The sequence below is a fragment of the Tasmannia lanceolata genome, unplaced genomic scaffold, assembly GCF_043159265.1.
Source record: "Tasmannia lanceolata isolate RefF3 unplaced genomic scaffold, GAP_Taslan_0.1 ptg000007l, whole genome shotgun sequence".
NCBI lineage: Eukaryota > Viridiplantae > Streptophyta > Magnoliopsida > Canellales > Winteraceae > Tasmannia > Tasmannia lanceolata.
The window spans coordinates 18,357,720-18,374,736 of NW_027518684.1; the positions used below are offsets into that span (position 1 = coordinate 18,357,720).

Here is a 17,017-nt window from a genome sequence, read left to right on the forward strand (position 1 = left end):
AGGGCAGTGGCCAAACCCACTAACACAGTGGATGACCACTCAGATCTTTCAAAAGCATGCCACGTGTACGGTCATAAATTTATGGACATGGGCTTTGCTGAGCGTACTGCACAAAAGGCTCGCTTTCTTTTGTTGGCGAAAGAAAAAGAGCCATGGTTTTTTCGCCCCTCTGTAGGATAATTCGCCCCCTTGTAACATGATTTGACGTCAAAAAGTGTTAAGTCTTCCACAATTCACGTTAAAAGGGGCGAATTATCTTACGGGAGCCCCAAAGAAAATATTCGCAATAAAGTACGCCCTAAAACCCTAACATTTCCTTTTTCTTAGTGGAAGATTTATCAGCAAATCTCTCTTTCTCTCTCCTTTTTATTTTATTTAATCTCTGGAGCTCATTTTTTTCGGTGGAGAAGGACGGAGATCGGCCGGCAAAAAGCTGTAAGATTTTGCTTTTTCCCGATCCATCTCTGGTAAGATTCTTTCAACTTGATTCCTTTTTCGTATGTATTTGTATCGATCGCCTGTGAATTTCGCCTGAAAAATTCTCAATCTGATCATGTTTTCTCATCCCTCTATTTGAATTTCCTGTGGATTTCTGTTATAGCGTTTGATTTTTCTCGGTAGATCTGTGGTAAGATCTTTTCTCTTGAGCAATTATTGTTAATTTAGGTTAAAATCAAATCCTTCCAAGTTCTCAATCTCGTCGGCGGGATCCTGCATTTTTTACGTTTTTTTTTTATTAATCTCTTTGTTCGGATCTCCTTTGAATTTTGATTGCAGAATTCTGTAATTCTCCTTTATTTACCTGTTGAATCCGTGTGTATGATTTACCATCCGATGCCTCTTTTCGTCTTGTTGTATAAACTGCCTGTTAATTTCGATCCAAAATTACCTTTTTTGCATTTAAATCTTCCATCTGATGTTTTCTCCATACGTAGCGTGAGAATTTTGCTGCAGAATTTGATTTTTCCTGCTCATTCTCTTCCAATAGTTCTTCACCTGAAACCTTTTTCGTCTCTCTTTTCAATTGTCTTTTAAAGAAATATCGAGTTCGAGACTTCCTGAAGCAAATTGACTTTTGGTGTCTATATTTTCACCTCTACTTTTATCGGATTTCCATTTTCTTGAAGGAATTAGGGAGTAGGTTTTTGGCTGAAGGAGAAAAAAGTATTCAATGGCAGATCGGCACAGGTCAATTTCCATTGAGGAGTTGCCCTCTCATTTGATTCTAGAGATTTTGAATTCGGGCCGCCTGAGTGCAGTAGATCTCGCCTGCTTGGAAAAGTCATGTCGGATTTTTAGGGGGAGTCATGAGATGTACCCTCACAAGTTTCGGTCAATGCCTGAATTTGTTGCGTTCCGGCTCTGCAGTGCACATTCCATATTTGTTTCTTTGCCTTCGGATTCTCAGAAAGAGCTTCTTGATCGATGTGGTGGAAACTGGAAACGGGTGCTCAGGTTCTTGCAGTCCGTGGAACAGTCGTCCGGTACCGTAGAGACATCTTCAGGCAACGTACTATTTCTTTTATATTGAAGTTGGTGTTTTTTTAAGTTAATTTTTCTTATAACCCCCTTAAGCATATCTTTGCTCATGCCAAACCCTAGCTTTCGTATCAAAATGGGAAAACTTTTTGGAAAAAAACTTGGAATTATGGTCTAGAATACCTACACATCCCTGTAAAATGAGGTCTCTATCCGATAGTTTTCCATTTATTTATATCTGGTTTCTTTAGAATCTTACTCTTGCATTTAGTTGGGCTCCTCAACTGTATATGTAGATTGAATTTCATTTCCTTCCAAGGCAATTGCAGCAGCACAATTTTGCTTATGTATTATTCACTATTTCTAATTTACAATTTAAACTAGAAAATAGGTTTTGAGACATTATCACTAGGATAATACTATCACTAGAATGTGATGCAAGACGATCGAAGGAAGGACTAATACTTCGCTTTGGTATCAAATATGATGTAGGACGATCAAAGAAAGGACTAATAATTCGCATTGATACCAAACTGATCTAAGACAGATCTATGAAAGGGATGTCAGAGGTTTAAAGGATGGGTGAAAATTAGGGTTTTGGGTCATAAAATTTGTGAAGAGGATGAGTGAAAATTAGGGTTTTTGATCCTAAAATGTGTGATTAAATTGAAATATATTTCTACTAGGTTTATACTAGGTTTAGAGCAGTATAGATGTATGTCGAAAAAGTGAAGACGTATGTCGGGAAGGTGAAGACGTATGCCGGGAAGGTGTACACATGTGTCGGGAAGCTAAAAATAAGGGCTTTGAGTGTGATTAAGGGACACAGGGTTTAGGCTAAAATGAGATGGGTAAAACAAAGAGAAAAAGTAGTGTTTTGAGGTTTTAGGCAAGGGCATATTTTCGGTTCCCGAGCATATAAGGGTGTCAATTTTGGCTCGGGCTCGAATCCTTAACGAGCCGAGCCGAGCCGGCTTGCCAGGCTCATTAAGCTTAACGAGCCGAGCCCGATTTAGGCCAGGCTCGGCTCGGCTCGGCTCGTTAAATATAATATAAATATAATACAGTAGGAAACAACCGGAGGCATAATCATCATGAGTCATAACTTTTTTCCGTAATTGTCATAACTTCCTACCTTTTGTTGGTATTTTTTTGGTAATTGTCATAACTTTCTAACTTTTGTTGGTAATTTATCATTTAAAACTTTACACCTTCAGCTATTTTACTTTTTTCGTAATGATTACTTTTTTTTTTTAAATTTTTGCTTTTGCTAGCCACCTTTGGCATGTGCGAATCTCTGTACCAAGGATGGTCACATGCCCGAGAAGTGGCATAGGAGAAGTTTGCTAGCAAATTCCCATAAAAAAAAGAAAAAAGAAAATGTTATCAACTACTGTTTTCTTTTTAATATAACCCAAGCAGCCAAGCTCGATAAGGCTCGCGAGCGGCTCGCGAGCCTAGCCGAGCCTGACCGAGCCTGGTTCGAGCCCGAGCCGAGCCCGAGCCTAACCTTTGAGCTTAACGAGCCGAGCCGAGCCTGGCCAAGCTCGGCTCAGCTCGGCTCGTTTACACCCCTACGAGCATATTGTTTTTGTAGAGGAAACTAAGAAAAGTAGAGATAAACTAAGATAAATATGGATTTCTAGTAATGAAAAAAATAAGACACTTATCTCAAGGCATCCCAACGAGAGTTTTCTTTAACGTCTGGCCAAAGATGAAGAAGATTATGCTAGAATCACACTAGCAATCCCGAGGCTTCACACCTTAGGAAAGTTCAAGGCATCACAACTTTACAAGGAGTAGATGTCACATCCACACAAGAGAGAAAAACTTCAAATCGCTATTCCTTCCTCTCCATAGGGTGCATCAGGCATTATCATTATCATCATCATTGTTAAAAAAGTGCATGAGGCTTACAATATATATAAAAAAGAAGAGAACTAGGAACTTCTTTTTTTTTTTTTTTTTTCTGAAAGAGGTAGCCAAATTATATTAATGAAAAACAAAAAGACCGAGATGGTCCATACAAAGTTCGAGAAAGTAAAAGAAAAGAGCAAGAACAAAGAAGGGGTAATTAGGGAGGAAGTGGATCATAGAGTGCCAAAGACTCCATGGAACTAGAAACTTTTAAAAGCCTAAACAAAAACATAACACGTTTAGACTAAAATACCCTCTAATGACTTGTACAACATACCCCCTCTTAAAATTTCCGTAATACATGTGTGAGGCCTATTTATAACACTCATAATTCAAAAAATAAAATTAAAAAATTACATGATTTTGATGGAAAAAGACTATGGTTTCCCTACTAGAACTTTAGGGACTTAAAAAGACTTAAAATTTAAAATTTGGATCTTAAAATGGTCCCCATTATTCTCCCCATTTTGAGACGATTCAAGACCTTCACAAATAATGATTGACATGACGAGTGAGAGTTCTTCAACTGAAATCTTTGCACGTGTCACATATGGTTTTCCTTTCCAATGGACTAGGTACTTCCAACGCACAAGTAGCTTGGGGCAATCATTTCGTTGATTCGGAATAATATAATCATGAGGTGCACCTTCGTTGCATTCTTTGTACTGTGAGAGCTTAGACGGAAGAAACTTGGGTCTTGTTCATGTATCTTCGCGTAAGTAGTACAAATTGAGCAGCGGTCTAGATATTATGATCAGTAGCTTTGTTGGCGAAATTTGGAGTTCATGGTAACAATGTCGGATGACTTTCCTCTTCCAAGTGTGTTGTATGACTGCTGTTGCTCTCTTGGTCTTGATATAATATTCACAAACTAACTCCCGTCGAGACCAACTCTGAAGAATGACAACCTCTCTTTGAATCCTCATGTAACACTTATGAGCTAAGTATCTTTGAAACCGACTTTTTTCACAATAGTGGCTTGATCCATTGCTATAATTCTGTGCTCTATATAGAAGGTATCAACAGTGATTGTTCCGTCACAAACTCTTGATTCATGGAGTCTCCAAGGCTAGTGGACGTGCATGAAAATCTTGGTGAACGTTATCCACGCGATCTAGATGAAATAACGACACTTCAAATTTGGAGTTTAAGCCTTCCAGTAACTCAACTATTCGATCGGTACTACATCATACATGAGCTCGCTTACACTAAGTATACCATTAGTGGGAACTTTGCTTTCTTGTTGGGAAGTGTCTCTGTCCTTTTCACTTCTTATTTCTCTTTTCGTTACATGTTTCTATCCTGAGCTTTACTACCAAATCTGATGCAAGACGATTGAAGAAATGACTAATACTTCGCTCTAATATCAAACTGATGTAGGATGATCGAAGGATTAATTATTCGATTTAATACCAAACTGATGTAGAACAGATCTATGAAAGGGACGTTAGAGTTGAAAAGGATGGGTAGAAATTGGGGTTTTGAGTCCTAAAAATTCTGAAGAGGATGTGTGAAAATTAGGGGTTTTGATCCTAAAATGTGATTAGTTAAAAAATAATATTTCTACAAGGCTTATGGTAGGTTTGGAGGCGTGTGAGAATCTAAAGACGTATGCCGAGAAGTTGGAAACAAGGGTTTGGGCAAGATTGAGAGATGCTGGGTTTAGGCTAACATGAGATGGGTAAAACAAAAAGAAAAATTGTTTTGAAGTTTTAGGCGAGGGGAAATAATATTTCCTATTTTCCGACATATTGTTTTTTGTAGAGGAAACTAAGAAAAGAAAAACTAGGGGAAATATATAATTCAAGTGATGAAAAAAAAAAACGTATCTCAAGGCATCCTACTGAGAGTTTTCTTTTGCATCTCACCAAAGATGAAGAAGATTATGCTAGAATCACACTAGAAATACCGAGTCTTCGCCCCTTATGAAAGTTCAAGGCATCGTACCTTTGCAAGGAGTAGACGTCATATCTACACAAGAGAGAAAATACTTCAAATCTTTAATCCTTCCTCATTCCATAGCATACATCATCCATTATCATCATCATTATTATAAAAAGCCTCATGAGGCTTACAATAAATATAAAAAGAAGAGAACTTGAAAGTTCTAAAAACCTAAACAAAAATTAACACTTATAGACTAAAATACCCTCTAATTGCTTGTAAAACTTACTCTCCTCTTAAAATTTCCCTAATACATGCGTGGGGCCTTAAAATTTCTCCGCTTGGAGTGACTTCTTAGAAATGAAATGCTGAAACGACTGAAACATGGAAACGCTCTGTTCCACTAACGGATTCGACAACTATGGATTAGGGTAAAAGAAATAGTAGAATTCATTTGGAAAGTACTTGTATCTGTCCGAATTTTTTTCACAGTCGCTTAAATATTTTTTTTTTAAATTTCCTTTATCAGAACCTTTTGTTTTCATTTAAAAATAATTTCTGGTATGATTGGCATTAGGGGTGCACTTCGGGCAATTTTTGGGAATTCGAGCTGAGCTTTTACATTAAATTGGGTTGGGTTCGGGTTGATTCCGATACATTTTTTAGCCAAAGCTAGACCCGACCCGACCCAAGTTGCACCCCTAATTGGCATGTGCCATATTGCTAATCCATTGACCAATTCAGAATGTGAAACCAAATGTTAAATTATCACTGATGCAAATTGAACTTCTTTTACTTGGTGTTGCAGTTACTTTGTCTACACTTCAATTTTTTTCTTTGGTATGAGATTATAGCATATTTTCTCTATTTCTCAATTTTATAAAGAATTTGGGTCCTTTTCTTTTCTTTTTTTCCTGCTTGGTAGAATCTGAATGAAGAAGGGGTTGCTTGTCTTGACAGATGCAAATTACTACTGGAAAATATCACACTCTTTTGATCAGTGACTTCTCAGTATACTCTTGTGGCTCAAGTATATGTGGAGTTCTTGGTCAGGGTCCAGATAAAACTCAATGTGATGTGTTGTCCCGAATCAACTTTCCACCATTATCATATGTAGTCCATGTCTCAGCCTCTCACAACCATGCAGCTTTTGTTATGCAGTCCGGGGAGGTTTGTGGTGCTTAAAATTCATGAGTTCGGTGGTGGATTCCTATCTTAGTGAAGTCGTTTATCTGTGTAGAATATTAAAGCTGCTTTCTTTTATTTAGGTGTTTACATGCGGAGATAATTCTTCATATTGTTGTGGTCATGGAGAAGTGGGGCGTGCCATTTTCAGGCCTACACGTGTTGAAGCATTAAAAGGAGTTCCTTGCAAGCAGGTAGGGTTATATGCTTTCATGCTTTTATCTTTCCATTCATCTTATTCTCTCAGGAAGAGTTTTAAAAATTTTCTTTAGCATGTCTGTTTTTATGGTGGCTAGTGGGTTAAGTATCGCTGTTGTCTAGATTCAGCAACTGCTCTCTCATATTATCATTTCTTTTATCTTTGAATCAAAATTTGTTTTTTTGCCAGGTTGCCACAGGGCTTAGTTTTACTGTATTCCTCACAAGGCAAGGCCATGTGTATTCATGTGGGACAAACACGCATGGCCAACTTGGTCTTGGTGATACTCTAGACCGCCCTACTCCTAAGATCATTGAATTTTCCGAGGGTCCCGGTCATGTTGTACAGATTGCTGCTGGTGCGAGTTATACCTTAGCTGTAACCAATGATGGAACTGTTTATTCATTTGGTTCTGGCTCCAATTTCTGTCTTGGCCATGGGGACCAACATAACGAGCACCGACCACATGCAATCCAGTTGTTTAGAAGGAAGAAAATTCATGTGGTCCGTGTTTCTGCTGGGGATGAGCACGCAGTGGCGCTTGATTCTAGTGGATTTGTAAGTCTCCTTCTAGCATTTTGGCAAATCTGGTGCTTTTCATTTTGTTTCAATTGATGTAACTTGGACACGGACATGTGGGTTAGTGTCTTGCATAATATGCAGTGTTGTGGAATGCTACTTCATGATATGTTCATACATGCATGTTTGAATACAAAAAATATACACCATCTAGCCTTTAATTACATGAATTAAGGAAAAGTACCAGAAACTATACACCATGGAAGCTTGAATTACCTGATATAAGTGTATTTATTTCAGCTTTACCTGTCATACCAATTAGTGCTTTCTGCAATCAAATGGTGTTTTGCAGGTATACGCATGGGGAAAAGGCTACTGTGGTGCTCTGGGTCAGGGAGACGAGAATGATAAGACTCGTCCGGAATTATTGAGCAGCCTTATGGGCCACCTTGCTGTTCAGGTATGTTGCAATCATTTTTTTTCTACCTTTTATGGCCATTGAAAAAAAAAAAAAACTAAGAAATTGGTTGTGTATCTGTATCAGAGAAGCTGCAACAGCAGTCCAGTTATCATAGAGGATACTCAACTCGACTCAACTAAGCCTTTGTCCCAAACTAGTTATCATAGAGGATATAAATGGTTAAATTGCCCCTTATAGATTAGGAAAATACATTTGCAATTCGAGTGCTACTTAATATAAATGTTTAAAAATAAAAACTCAATTCTCGAACCATTCAAAAAAATAAAAAATAAAAATAAAACCTCAAATCTTGACACGGATTTCACCCTGCAAAAAAGAAACACATCTTGACTCGGACTTAATGAGGGCTTGATTTCCAGTCAACTCAATAATAGATTGAATCTTTTGAGTTTAGAAGGTTATGTTATAGTTTGAACATTTTAAGCGGTCGAATTTTTCGAGCACTCAATTGAGAATTTTCAGGATTCAAGAAAAAATGTGTCACTCCATTAACTCAACCTGAGTTGTAGTAGGGTGAAATTGATATGAAGAGACTGTTAAGTACTTGATTGAATTTTAGATGTGTCAAGGAACTTGATTTTATGATCAGGATGTAGTGAACCGCATACCAGCCATTATATCATTTTAAACTTTTGGTACCTTTGGTTTCTACCAGCACCTGATTTTTGGAATTGCCAATTGCAGTAGTTCTTCCTTTCTCTTTAAATAAAAAAACACCATCGAGCTTGGTTGTTGAGAAGCAAAATTTTTCCTTTCAGATTTGGATATCTAATATTTAGCAGGGTGATCTACTTCCGGGTGATCTACTTCAGAGTGATCCTTTTTTTATCGGTTTATTGGTTTATCTTTCAATATCTTCAATATAGCATAGAGAGCAGGTTAACCAATGTTACTTAAGAGGTCAACACATTTGACACTCAGACACATTTAACACTCTCAGGCATGGATACAATGGCCAGGAATGTCAACATGTCTTCACAGGTGAAGATAACACTGAAATGCATATTGTTTTATAAAATATTAAAAATAGAAGCTAAAATATATAAAAAATCAATGTTCTAAGAAGCGCTGAGCGGAGTTGGGCGGCTGACTGACCTCCCAGTGCCCAGGCGGCGCCTAGGCGTTTTGAGGCGTTTTTCTTTTTTCTTTTTAGATATTAATATATTTTCATAATCTCTTACATTTTTTATATAAAATACAAATACTTGAATACATAATAATCCAAACCATTTCATGCATAAGCACTAAACATTAAATAATAACAAAAAGTAAAAAACGCCTAGGGCCTGGGCGGCCGCCTAATAACGCCCAGGCGGTGAGACCACTTTTTTAAACTCCCAGAGCCTGGGCGGTGCGTTTTTTTTGCACCCAGCGCCTAAGTGGCGCCTGGGCGGCCGCCTTTTAGAACAGAGAAAAAAATTATAAAGACATGCATAGAAATATATTAAAGGTACATGAGTAGTATATAAAAAGAAACTTATAAATGTTATTGAGGTGTTGTTGTTGGCTTATGGGAGCCAGCAATGCCCCTGATCTTGAAGGGCCTAGACCGTACCAGGGTGTGATTAACCCGTCCCGCCCCGCTAGGGTGCTTCCCAATAAAGATATTGGTTGCTTGCGCCTTTCCCATCATCAATTGGTTTTGGGAAAATTGGTAGCGCCATGATCCTACAGGTGGTATCAGAGCGAGGGAGCGGGCTCAAGACTTCCTGTGTTCATCGCTGGCGTGGGAGGGGGAGAAGGATTGTTGGCTTATGGGGGCCAGTGATGTCCTTGTGCTCGAAGGGCCTAGACTGCACCAGGTGATTAATCTGGCCCGTCCCGCTAGGGTGCTACTCAATAAAGATAATTGTTGCGCCTTTTCTATCACCAATTGGTTTTGGGAAACTTGGTAGCGCCACAAACCTACAGTTATCCTAATAATTATGTTGATTTGTTAGAAATCCAAGGCCAACACCTCTACAACAATTTTTTTGAAAATCTGGGTTTCATATATATATATATATATATATATATATATATATATATATGAGAGAACGGTTTCTACATACAAGTGTAGATAAGTTATCTACACACTAGCTTAAAATACAGTGGAGGCCCACATTGTTTGGGTGATCCAAACCATTCATTTGATTGGCCCTCACATAGATAGGGTGTCCACAAAAAATCAGCTCCATAAGATCATCCTAACCCTTCGAACCGTGGAGGCAAAAAATGGACAGATTTGTGAAGGTTTCTACACGTCCATTTTACCTCCACAAATCGTAGGGTTGGGATGATCCTATGGAGCTGATTTTTTGTGGACACCCTATCTATGTGAGGGCCAATCAAATGAATGGTTTTATGAGAAAATGGTTTCTACACACAAGTGTAGATGAGTTATCTACACACTAGCTTAAAATACAGTGGAGGGCATATTGTTTGGGTGATCCAAACCATTCATTTGATTGGCCCTCACATAGATAGGGTGTCCACAAAAAATCAGCTCCAAGTGTAGATGAGAAAACGATTTCTACACACAAGTGTAGATGAGTTATCTGCACACTAGCTTAAAATACAGTGGAGGGCATATTGTTTGGGTGATCCAAACCATTCATTTGATTGGCCCTCACATAGATAGGGTGTCCACAAAAAATCAGCTCCATAGGATCATCCCAACCCTATGATTTGTGGAGGTAAAATGGACGTGTATAAACCTTCATAAATTTGTCCATTTTTTGCCTCAACGGTTCGAAGGGTTAGGATGATCCTTTGAAGCTGATTTTTTGGGCACACCCTATCTATGTGGGGGCCCATCAAATGAATGGTTTGGATCACTCAAACAATGTGGGCCCCTACTGTATTTTAAGCTAGTGTGTAGATAACTTAACTCATCTACACTTGTGTGTAGAAACCGTTTTCTCTCTCTCTCTCTCTCTCTATATATATATATATATATATATATATATATATATATATATGAGGAAAATGATTGTGAGCTTGAAGCTCATATAAGCTATATGAGCTTGAGGGCCCAAACACATGGGTCCCACATTTTTTGTGGTGATCCAAACCATTCATTTGCAAGGCCCCATCATAGATAGGGTGTGTATAAAAAATCAGCTCCATTGGATCATCCTAACCCCTCCAAAAGCGGAGGGGAAAAATGGGCAGATTTGTGGCAAACGGTGTTTGTCCATTTTGCCTTCCACTTTTGGATGGGTTAGGATGATCCTATGGAGCTGATTTTTTGTACACACCCTATCTATGTAAGGGCCTTTCAAATGAATGCTTTGGATCATCCTAACAATGTGGGCCCACATGTGTTTGGGCCCTCAAGCTCATATAAGCTATATGAGCTTCAAGCACACAATCATTTTCCTCTCTCTCTCTCTCTCTCTATATATATATATATATATATATATATATATTGGAAAAGTGACCATACTCGGTTGAGTAGATAAGCTTATCTACTCGGTAGAGCTAAAAACAGTGGGGCCCCACATTGTTTGGGTGATCCAAACCATTCATTTGAAAGGCCCTTACTTAGATAGGGTGTCCACAAAAAATCAGCCCCATAGGATCATCCTAACCCATCCAAATGTGGAGGAAAAAATGGGGAAAAAATGGACAGACACAGTTTGTCCACAAATCTGCCCATTTTCCTCTCCACTGTTTGATGGGTTAGGATGAACCTATGGGGTTGATTTTTTGTGGACACCCTATCTAGGTAAGGACCTTTCAAATGAATGGTTTGGATTACCCAAAAAATGTGGGCCCCCATTGTGTTTAGCCGACCGAGTAGACAAGCTTATCTACTCGACCGAGTACGCTCACTTTCCCCTTTGTGTGTGTCTGTGTGTGTGAGAAAACGGTTTCTACACACAAGTGTACATAAGTTGTCTACACACTAGCTTAAAATACAGTGGAAGGCATATTGTTTGGGTGATCCAAACCATTCATTTGATTGGCCCTCACATAGACAGGGTGTCCATAAAAAATTAGCTCCATAGGATCATCTCAACCCTACGATTTGTGGAGGTAAAATGGACGTGTATAAACCTTCACAAATCTGTCCATTTTTTGCCTCCACGGTTCGAAGGGTTAGGATGATCCTATGAAGCTGATTTTTTGGGCACACTCTATCCATGGGAGGGCCTTCCAAATGAATGCTTTAGATCCCTCAAAATATTAGGGAACATCATAGGTTGATCCAAACCGTCCATGTGATGGAACACAACATCAATCGGTTGTGCCCGTAAAATCATTTCCATAGGTTGATCCTAGCCCTCCAATCGATAGAGGTTTGAATAATTGTTGTTGCTCTTCAGGTGCCTGAAATCCGTCAATATTTTGCAAGTGTCCTGCATGAGTAATATAAAGTAGTTCTTTCGTCATTGTCATATATCTTCACCTCTTCTTGGTAGTTTTTTACCGTAATTGTCAGGTACCCTGTGTCGGTACTCTGCGGATGTAGATTACGATTTTACCCTCACATAGATAGCATGTATAGATATGTGGGGAGGGGCAAAAACGTCAATCATCCACATTGACGTGTTAAATGGACAATAATTTTCCATTTTCTCTTCTGATATATATATATATATATATATATATGAGGAAAGTGTTTCTAGTCTCTCCCCTAGATAAGCTTATCTACTCCTCCCTTTAAAAAAACACAGTGGGCCCACGCTGTTTGGATGATCCAAAGCATTCATTTGATAGGTCCTAACATAGATAGGGTGTGCCCAAAAAATCAGCACCAAAGGGTCATCCTAGAACTTCATTTTGTTGGGCACACCGTGTCCATATAAACGTGGACGTTTATATGTGTCCAAAATGGGTACCACAAGGCACCACAAAACGAAGTTCTAGGATGACCCTTTGGTGCTGATTTTTTGGGCACACCCTATCTATGTTAGGACCTATCAAATGAATGCTTTGGATCATCCAAACAGCATTGGCCCACTATGTTTTTTTAAAGGGAGGAGTAGATAAGCTTATCTAGGGGAGAGACTAGAGACACTTTCCTCTCTCTCTCTCTCTCTCTCTCTATATATATATATATATATATAGAGTTAAGTGAAGCTACACATACGTGTAGCTAACTTAGCTACACCGACCGCTTAAAATACAGCGGGCCCACATTATTTGGGTGATCCAAACCATTCATTTGATAGGCCCTCACATTGATAGGGTGTGCCCAAAAAATCAGCTCCACAGGATCATCCCAACCCTTCAAACTATGGAGGCAAAAATGGACAGATTTGTGAAGGTTTTTACATGTCCATTTTTGCCTCCACAAATCGTAGGGTTGGGATGATCCTATAGAGCTGATTTTTTTGGCACACCCTATCTATGTGAGGGCCCATCAAATGAATGGTTTGCATCACCCAAACAATGTGGGGCCCACTGTATTTTAAGCCGTCAGTGTAGCTAAGTTAGCTACACGTATATATATATATATATATATATATATATATATATATATATATATATAGAGAGAGAGAGAGAGAGAGAGAGAGAGAGAGAGAGAGAGAGAGAGAGAGAGAACGGTTCCTACACATATGTGTAGATAAGTTATCTACACACTAGCTTAAAATACATGGGGGCCACATTATTTGGGTGATCCAAACCATTCATTTTTAAGGCCTTCACATAGATAGGGTGTCCACAAAAAATCAGATCCATAGGATCATCCTAACCATTCGAACTGTGGATGCAAAAAATGGACTAATTTGTGAAGGTTTAAAGACATCCATTTTACCTCCACAAATCGTAGGGTTGAGATGATCCTATGGATCTGATTTTTTGTAGACACCCTATCTATGTGAGGGCCTTTAAAATGGATGGCTTGGATCACCCAAACAATGTGGGCCCCCACTGTATTTTAAGCTAGTGTGTAGAGAACTCTCTACACATATGTGTAGGAACCGTTTTCTATATATATATATATATATATATATATATATATATAAGGAAAAGGATTGTGAGCTTGAGCGTTGGATCCTTATGGTGCGCTTGAGCTCTCAAACCAATGAGGCCCACATTGCTAGGATGATCCAAAGCATTCACTAGAAAGGGCCTTACATAGATAGGGTGTGTACAAAAAATCAGCTCCATAGGATCATCCTAACCCATCCATTTGTGGAGGTCAAAATGGACAGACCACAAAGCTGCCCATTTTTGCCCTCCACTTTTGGAGGGGTTAGGATGATTCAATGGAGCTGATTTTTGGTCCACACCCTATCTATGATAGGGCCTTGCAAATGAATGGTTTGGATCCTCACAGAAATTGTGGGACCCATGTGATTGGTGCACTCAAGCGCACCATTTGATGTTAGAGCTCAAGCGCACGAACATATTCCTCTCTCTCTCTCTCTCTCTCTCTCTCTCTATATATATATATATATATATATATATATGGGAAAGGTGTGCGTACTCGGTTGAGTAGATAAGCTTATCTACTCGGTCGGGTTAAAAACAGTGGGGACCCACATTTTTTGGGTGATCCAAACCATTCATTTGAAAGGCCCTTACCTAGATAGGATGTCCACAAAAAATCAGCCCCATAGGATCATCCTAACCCATCCAACACTAGAGGGAAAAATGGGCAGATTTGTGGACAAGCTGTGTTTGTCCATTTTTCCCCATTTTTCCCTCCACTGTTGCATGGGTTAGGATGATCCTATGGGGCTGATTTTTTGTGGACACCCTATCTAGGTAAGGGCCTTTCAAATGAATGGTTTGGATCACCCCAAAAATGTGGGCCCCCACTGTTTTTAACCCGACTGAGTAGATAAGCTTATCTACTCGACCGAGTACGCACACCTTTCCTTATATATATATATATATATATATTGAATGGATAGATTTTGGTGTCAGTGTCATTATTATTTAAGTATCACCGGTGGGTTGGGTCTTGCTATGGTATCTGTGTGTGACACTGGCATGATCACAACAAAGTTTCAGAGTTTCAATTGGTTCCTGAAGCCATTGCTAAGAGGAAATTGAAGCTTTTGTATCCCTTGGTTGGGCGCATGTTCATAACCTTAAACAATATCCCATACAAAACTACGTTTTGGCCATGATGAACTCTACTGGGTTGATGTAATCAAATGCACATTTCCTACCTTTTTTCCATGACATACTCCTTCCTTGTGACTGACAACATACAGGTATGTGCAAGGAAGAGGAAGACCTTTGTTCTCACAGAAAATGGCTCCGTTTTTGCCTTCGGATGGATGGGGTTCGGGAGCTTAGGTTTTTCTGACAGGGGCGTCTCCGACAAAGTCACAAAACCGCGCATCCTCGACAGCCTAAGAGCTCACCACGTTTCCCAAATAAGCACGGGTCTTTACCACACTCTTGTAGTTACCAACAGAGGGCTCATCTTTGGGTTCGGAGACAATGAGAGGGCTCAGCTTGGGTGCGATTCATTGAGAGGATGCCTCGAACCAACTGAAATAGTGGTACCAACAAGGATTGAAGAGGCAGATGTTGAAGCAGAAAGCAGCTGAAATTTCTGGGTTACTTTCATTGCCATGGATGCATGCGAGCTTAAAATGTTGAAAGCAGAAAGCTGGTGAATTTCTGGGATACTTTCATTGCCATGGATGCAACCTTGTTTGTGTTCTGTATAATAATATCTACACTCTATTTAGTTTCCAAGATTATCTATTTGAAGTTAAAATCGCCCCATGTTGAGATGCAATGACGACAAAAGAAATCTAACATATTGTTGTATCTTTTAATGAGGATTTAGCACTTCAGATTTCATCGAAACTTTTCTTCAAATGCTTTAATTTTTCTTGCTTAACTTTGTGAGTTGGGAAAAATCTGATCGTAATTGAAATATTGAAGTATAGTTTCTACACGCATAGGGGAGTGCTGCTATCTTGTACAGGTTTCAACGTTGGCAATGATTTTCAAACACAACCTCTCTCTTCCTTCCATATGTTTTGTCGAACTTAAGTGTAGAAGGTTATAATAGTTAAACAGGATTGCAAATTCCTGCGGTTTTTTGTGTATATATGCAGATGGAATTGTTAAAGAGTGCCCTACACGTGAACCCCAACTAACGAGGTCCCACCAATGACAAATGCTGTAGTTTATTTTCCTAATCATAGAAGAAAAAAAACAGGTCATGAACAGCCTGTACCTTGGTTCCTGAGTTGGAGGGTTATCTTATGAGAGGTATTTTGGAGCACGGCCTATCTCCAGTTAGAGGTGCAAGTCCGGCTAGGTTGGGTCAGATTGAGCCCAAACCCTAGCCAAACCTGAGGTAGCATTGCCGCAACCCTAACCCTAGCCAAAGCCAACCGGAGCCTCCGGTGAAGGAAGGTAGGTCAACCCTAACCCAATTTCTGCCTCTAAATCCCTCAACTCCAATCCAACCTGTCCAGCCCGGTTTTCCAACCCAAAATTAAATCCGGTTGTCTTTGTTAAAGTATTAAAAAGATTAAGGGTTTTGCTAATGGATAAGGGCACCCGTTAAGCATCATTTAATGGCCCTGGAGATCATGAATTTAAACGTTGTTGAAAAAATAATAATCTCAAAATAGGTGTAAAAGTATAAAAGTACGTGTAAAATCATGTTTCCAATAGCCATTAAATGCTGCTTAATGAGTGCCCTAAGGGCACCTGTTAGCAAAACCCAAAGATCAAATACCGCCATCTCCAATAGATTAAGCTTTTGGAGTGATTGATAGTTTTACATGGTATCGGAGAAAAGGTCCAGAGTTTAAAACTCCTTGATATTAAAAATTCACATGTAATGGCCAAACCAAAAAGAAGGGCCACATGTGCCATGTGTCGACTAACCCTAAAAAGAGGGGCCACACGTGACGGAGAGTGCTAAAGTATTAAAAAATTAAATACTGCCGTCTCCAACAGCTTAAGCTTTTGGAGTAATTGGTTGTTTGTTTGACAGGCTTTTCCCAACGCTGGCCCAACCCAACTTGAGGTTACTCAGACCCAACCCAAGCCTCTAAATTGGGTTGAATCCGGCCCATGTTGCTCCCTATCTCCAGTTGAATGTGGCCAGCCGCCTATACGCCGAGGATAGGAAGATAGTGATCACATAAACTATATTTTGGTCATTTTAAGTTTTTAACCATTATTTTTTGTTCCAAAGAAATCTCCATCTTCAAAGTCTTTTTTTTATATTAGTAATCGGGGTTAGGCAGACCCCAAGACCAGAGAACAGAGAAAAGAAAAGAAAAGAAAAAGATATTACAATCTATAATAGAGGGTTCCTTCATCATCCTCTTTGACATAGTCATAAAGAGGATGAGGGAGGGACACCCCTTGAATACAAGAACCTTTTAAAGGGCAATCAACTTTTGACAGAAAATCAGCAGGTCGATTTGCTT

The 17,017-nt window shown here is 39.2% G+C and overlaps 1 protein-coding gene across 2 annotated transcripts; it reads left to right on the forward strand.

Moving 5' to 3' along the window:
• The first annotated feature begins 312 nt into the window (after positions 1 to 312).
• Positions 313 to 15,428, forward strand: LOC143882172 (Regulator of chromosome condensation (RCC1) family protein). 2 transcript variants are annotated; one of them, XM_077385626.1, is made up of 7 exons: positions 313 to 467; positions 1,128 to 1,510; positions 6,241 to 6,450; positions 6,549 to 6,659; positions 6,854 to 7,222; positions 7,536 to 7,643; positions 14,822 to 15,428. In XM_077385626.1, the coding sequence occupies exons 2-7, from the start codon at positions 1,172 to 1,174 to the stop codon at positions 15,161 to 15,163; spliced, it is 1,479 nt and encodes a 492-aa protein (XP_077241741.1). In that variant the 5' UTR covers positions 313 to 467; positions 1,128 to 1,171; the 3' UTR covers positions 15,164 to 15,428. The 2 variants fall into 2 exon arrangements, with proteins under 2 accessions (XP_077241741.1, XP_077241743.1); XM_077385628.1 differs by having other exon boundaries at positions 315 to 467; positions 1,135 to 1,510.
• The last annotated feature ends 1,589 nt before the right edge of the window (positions 15,429 to 17,017 follow it).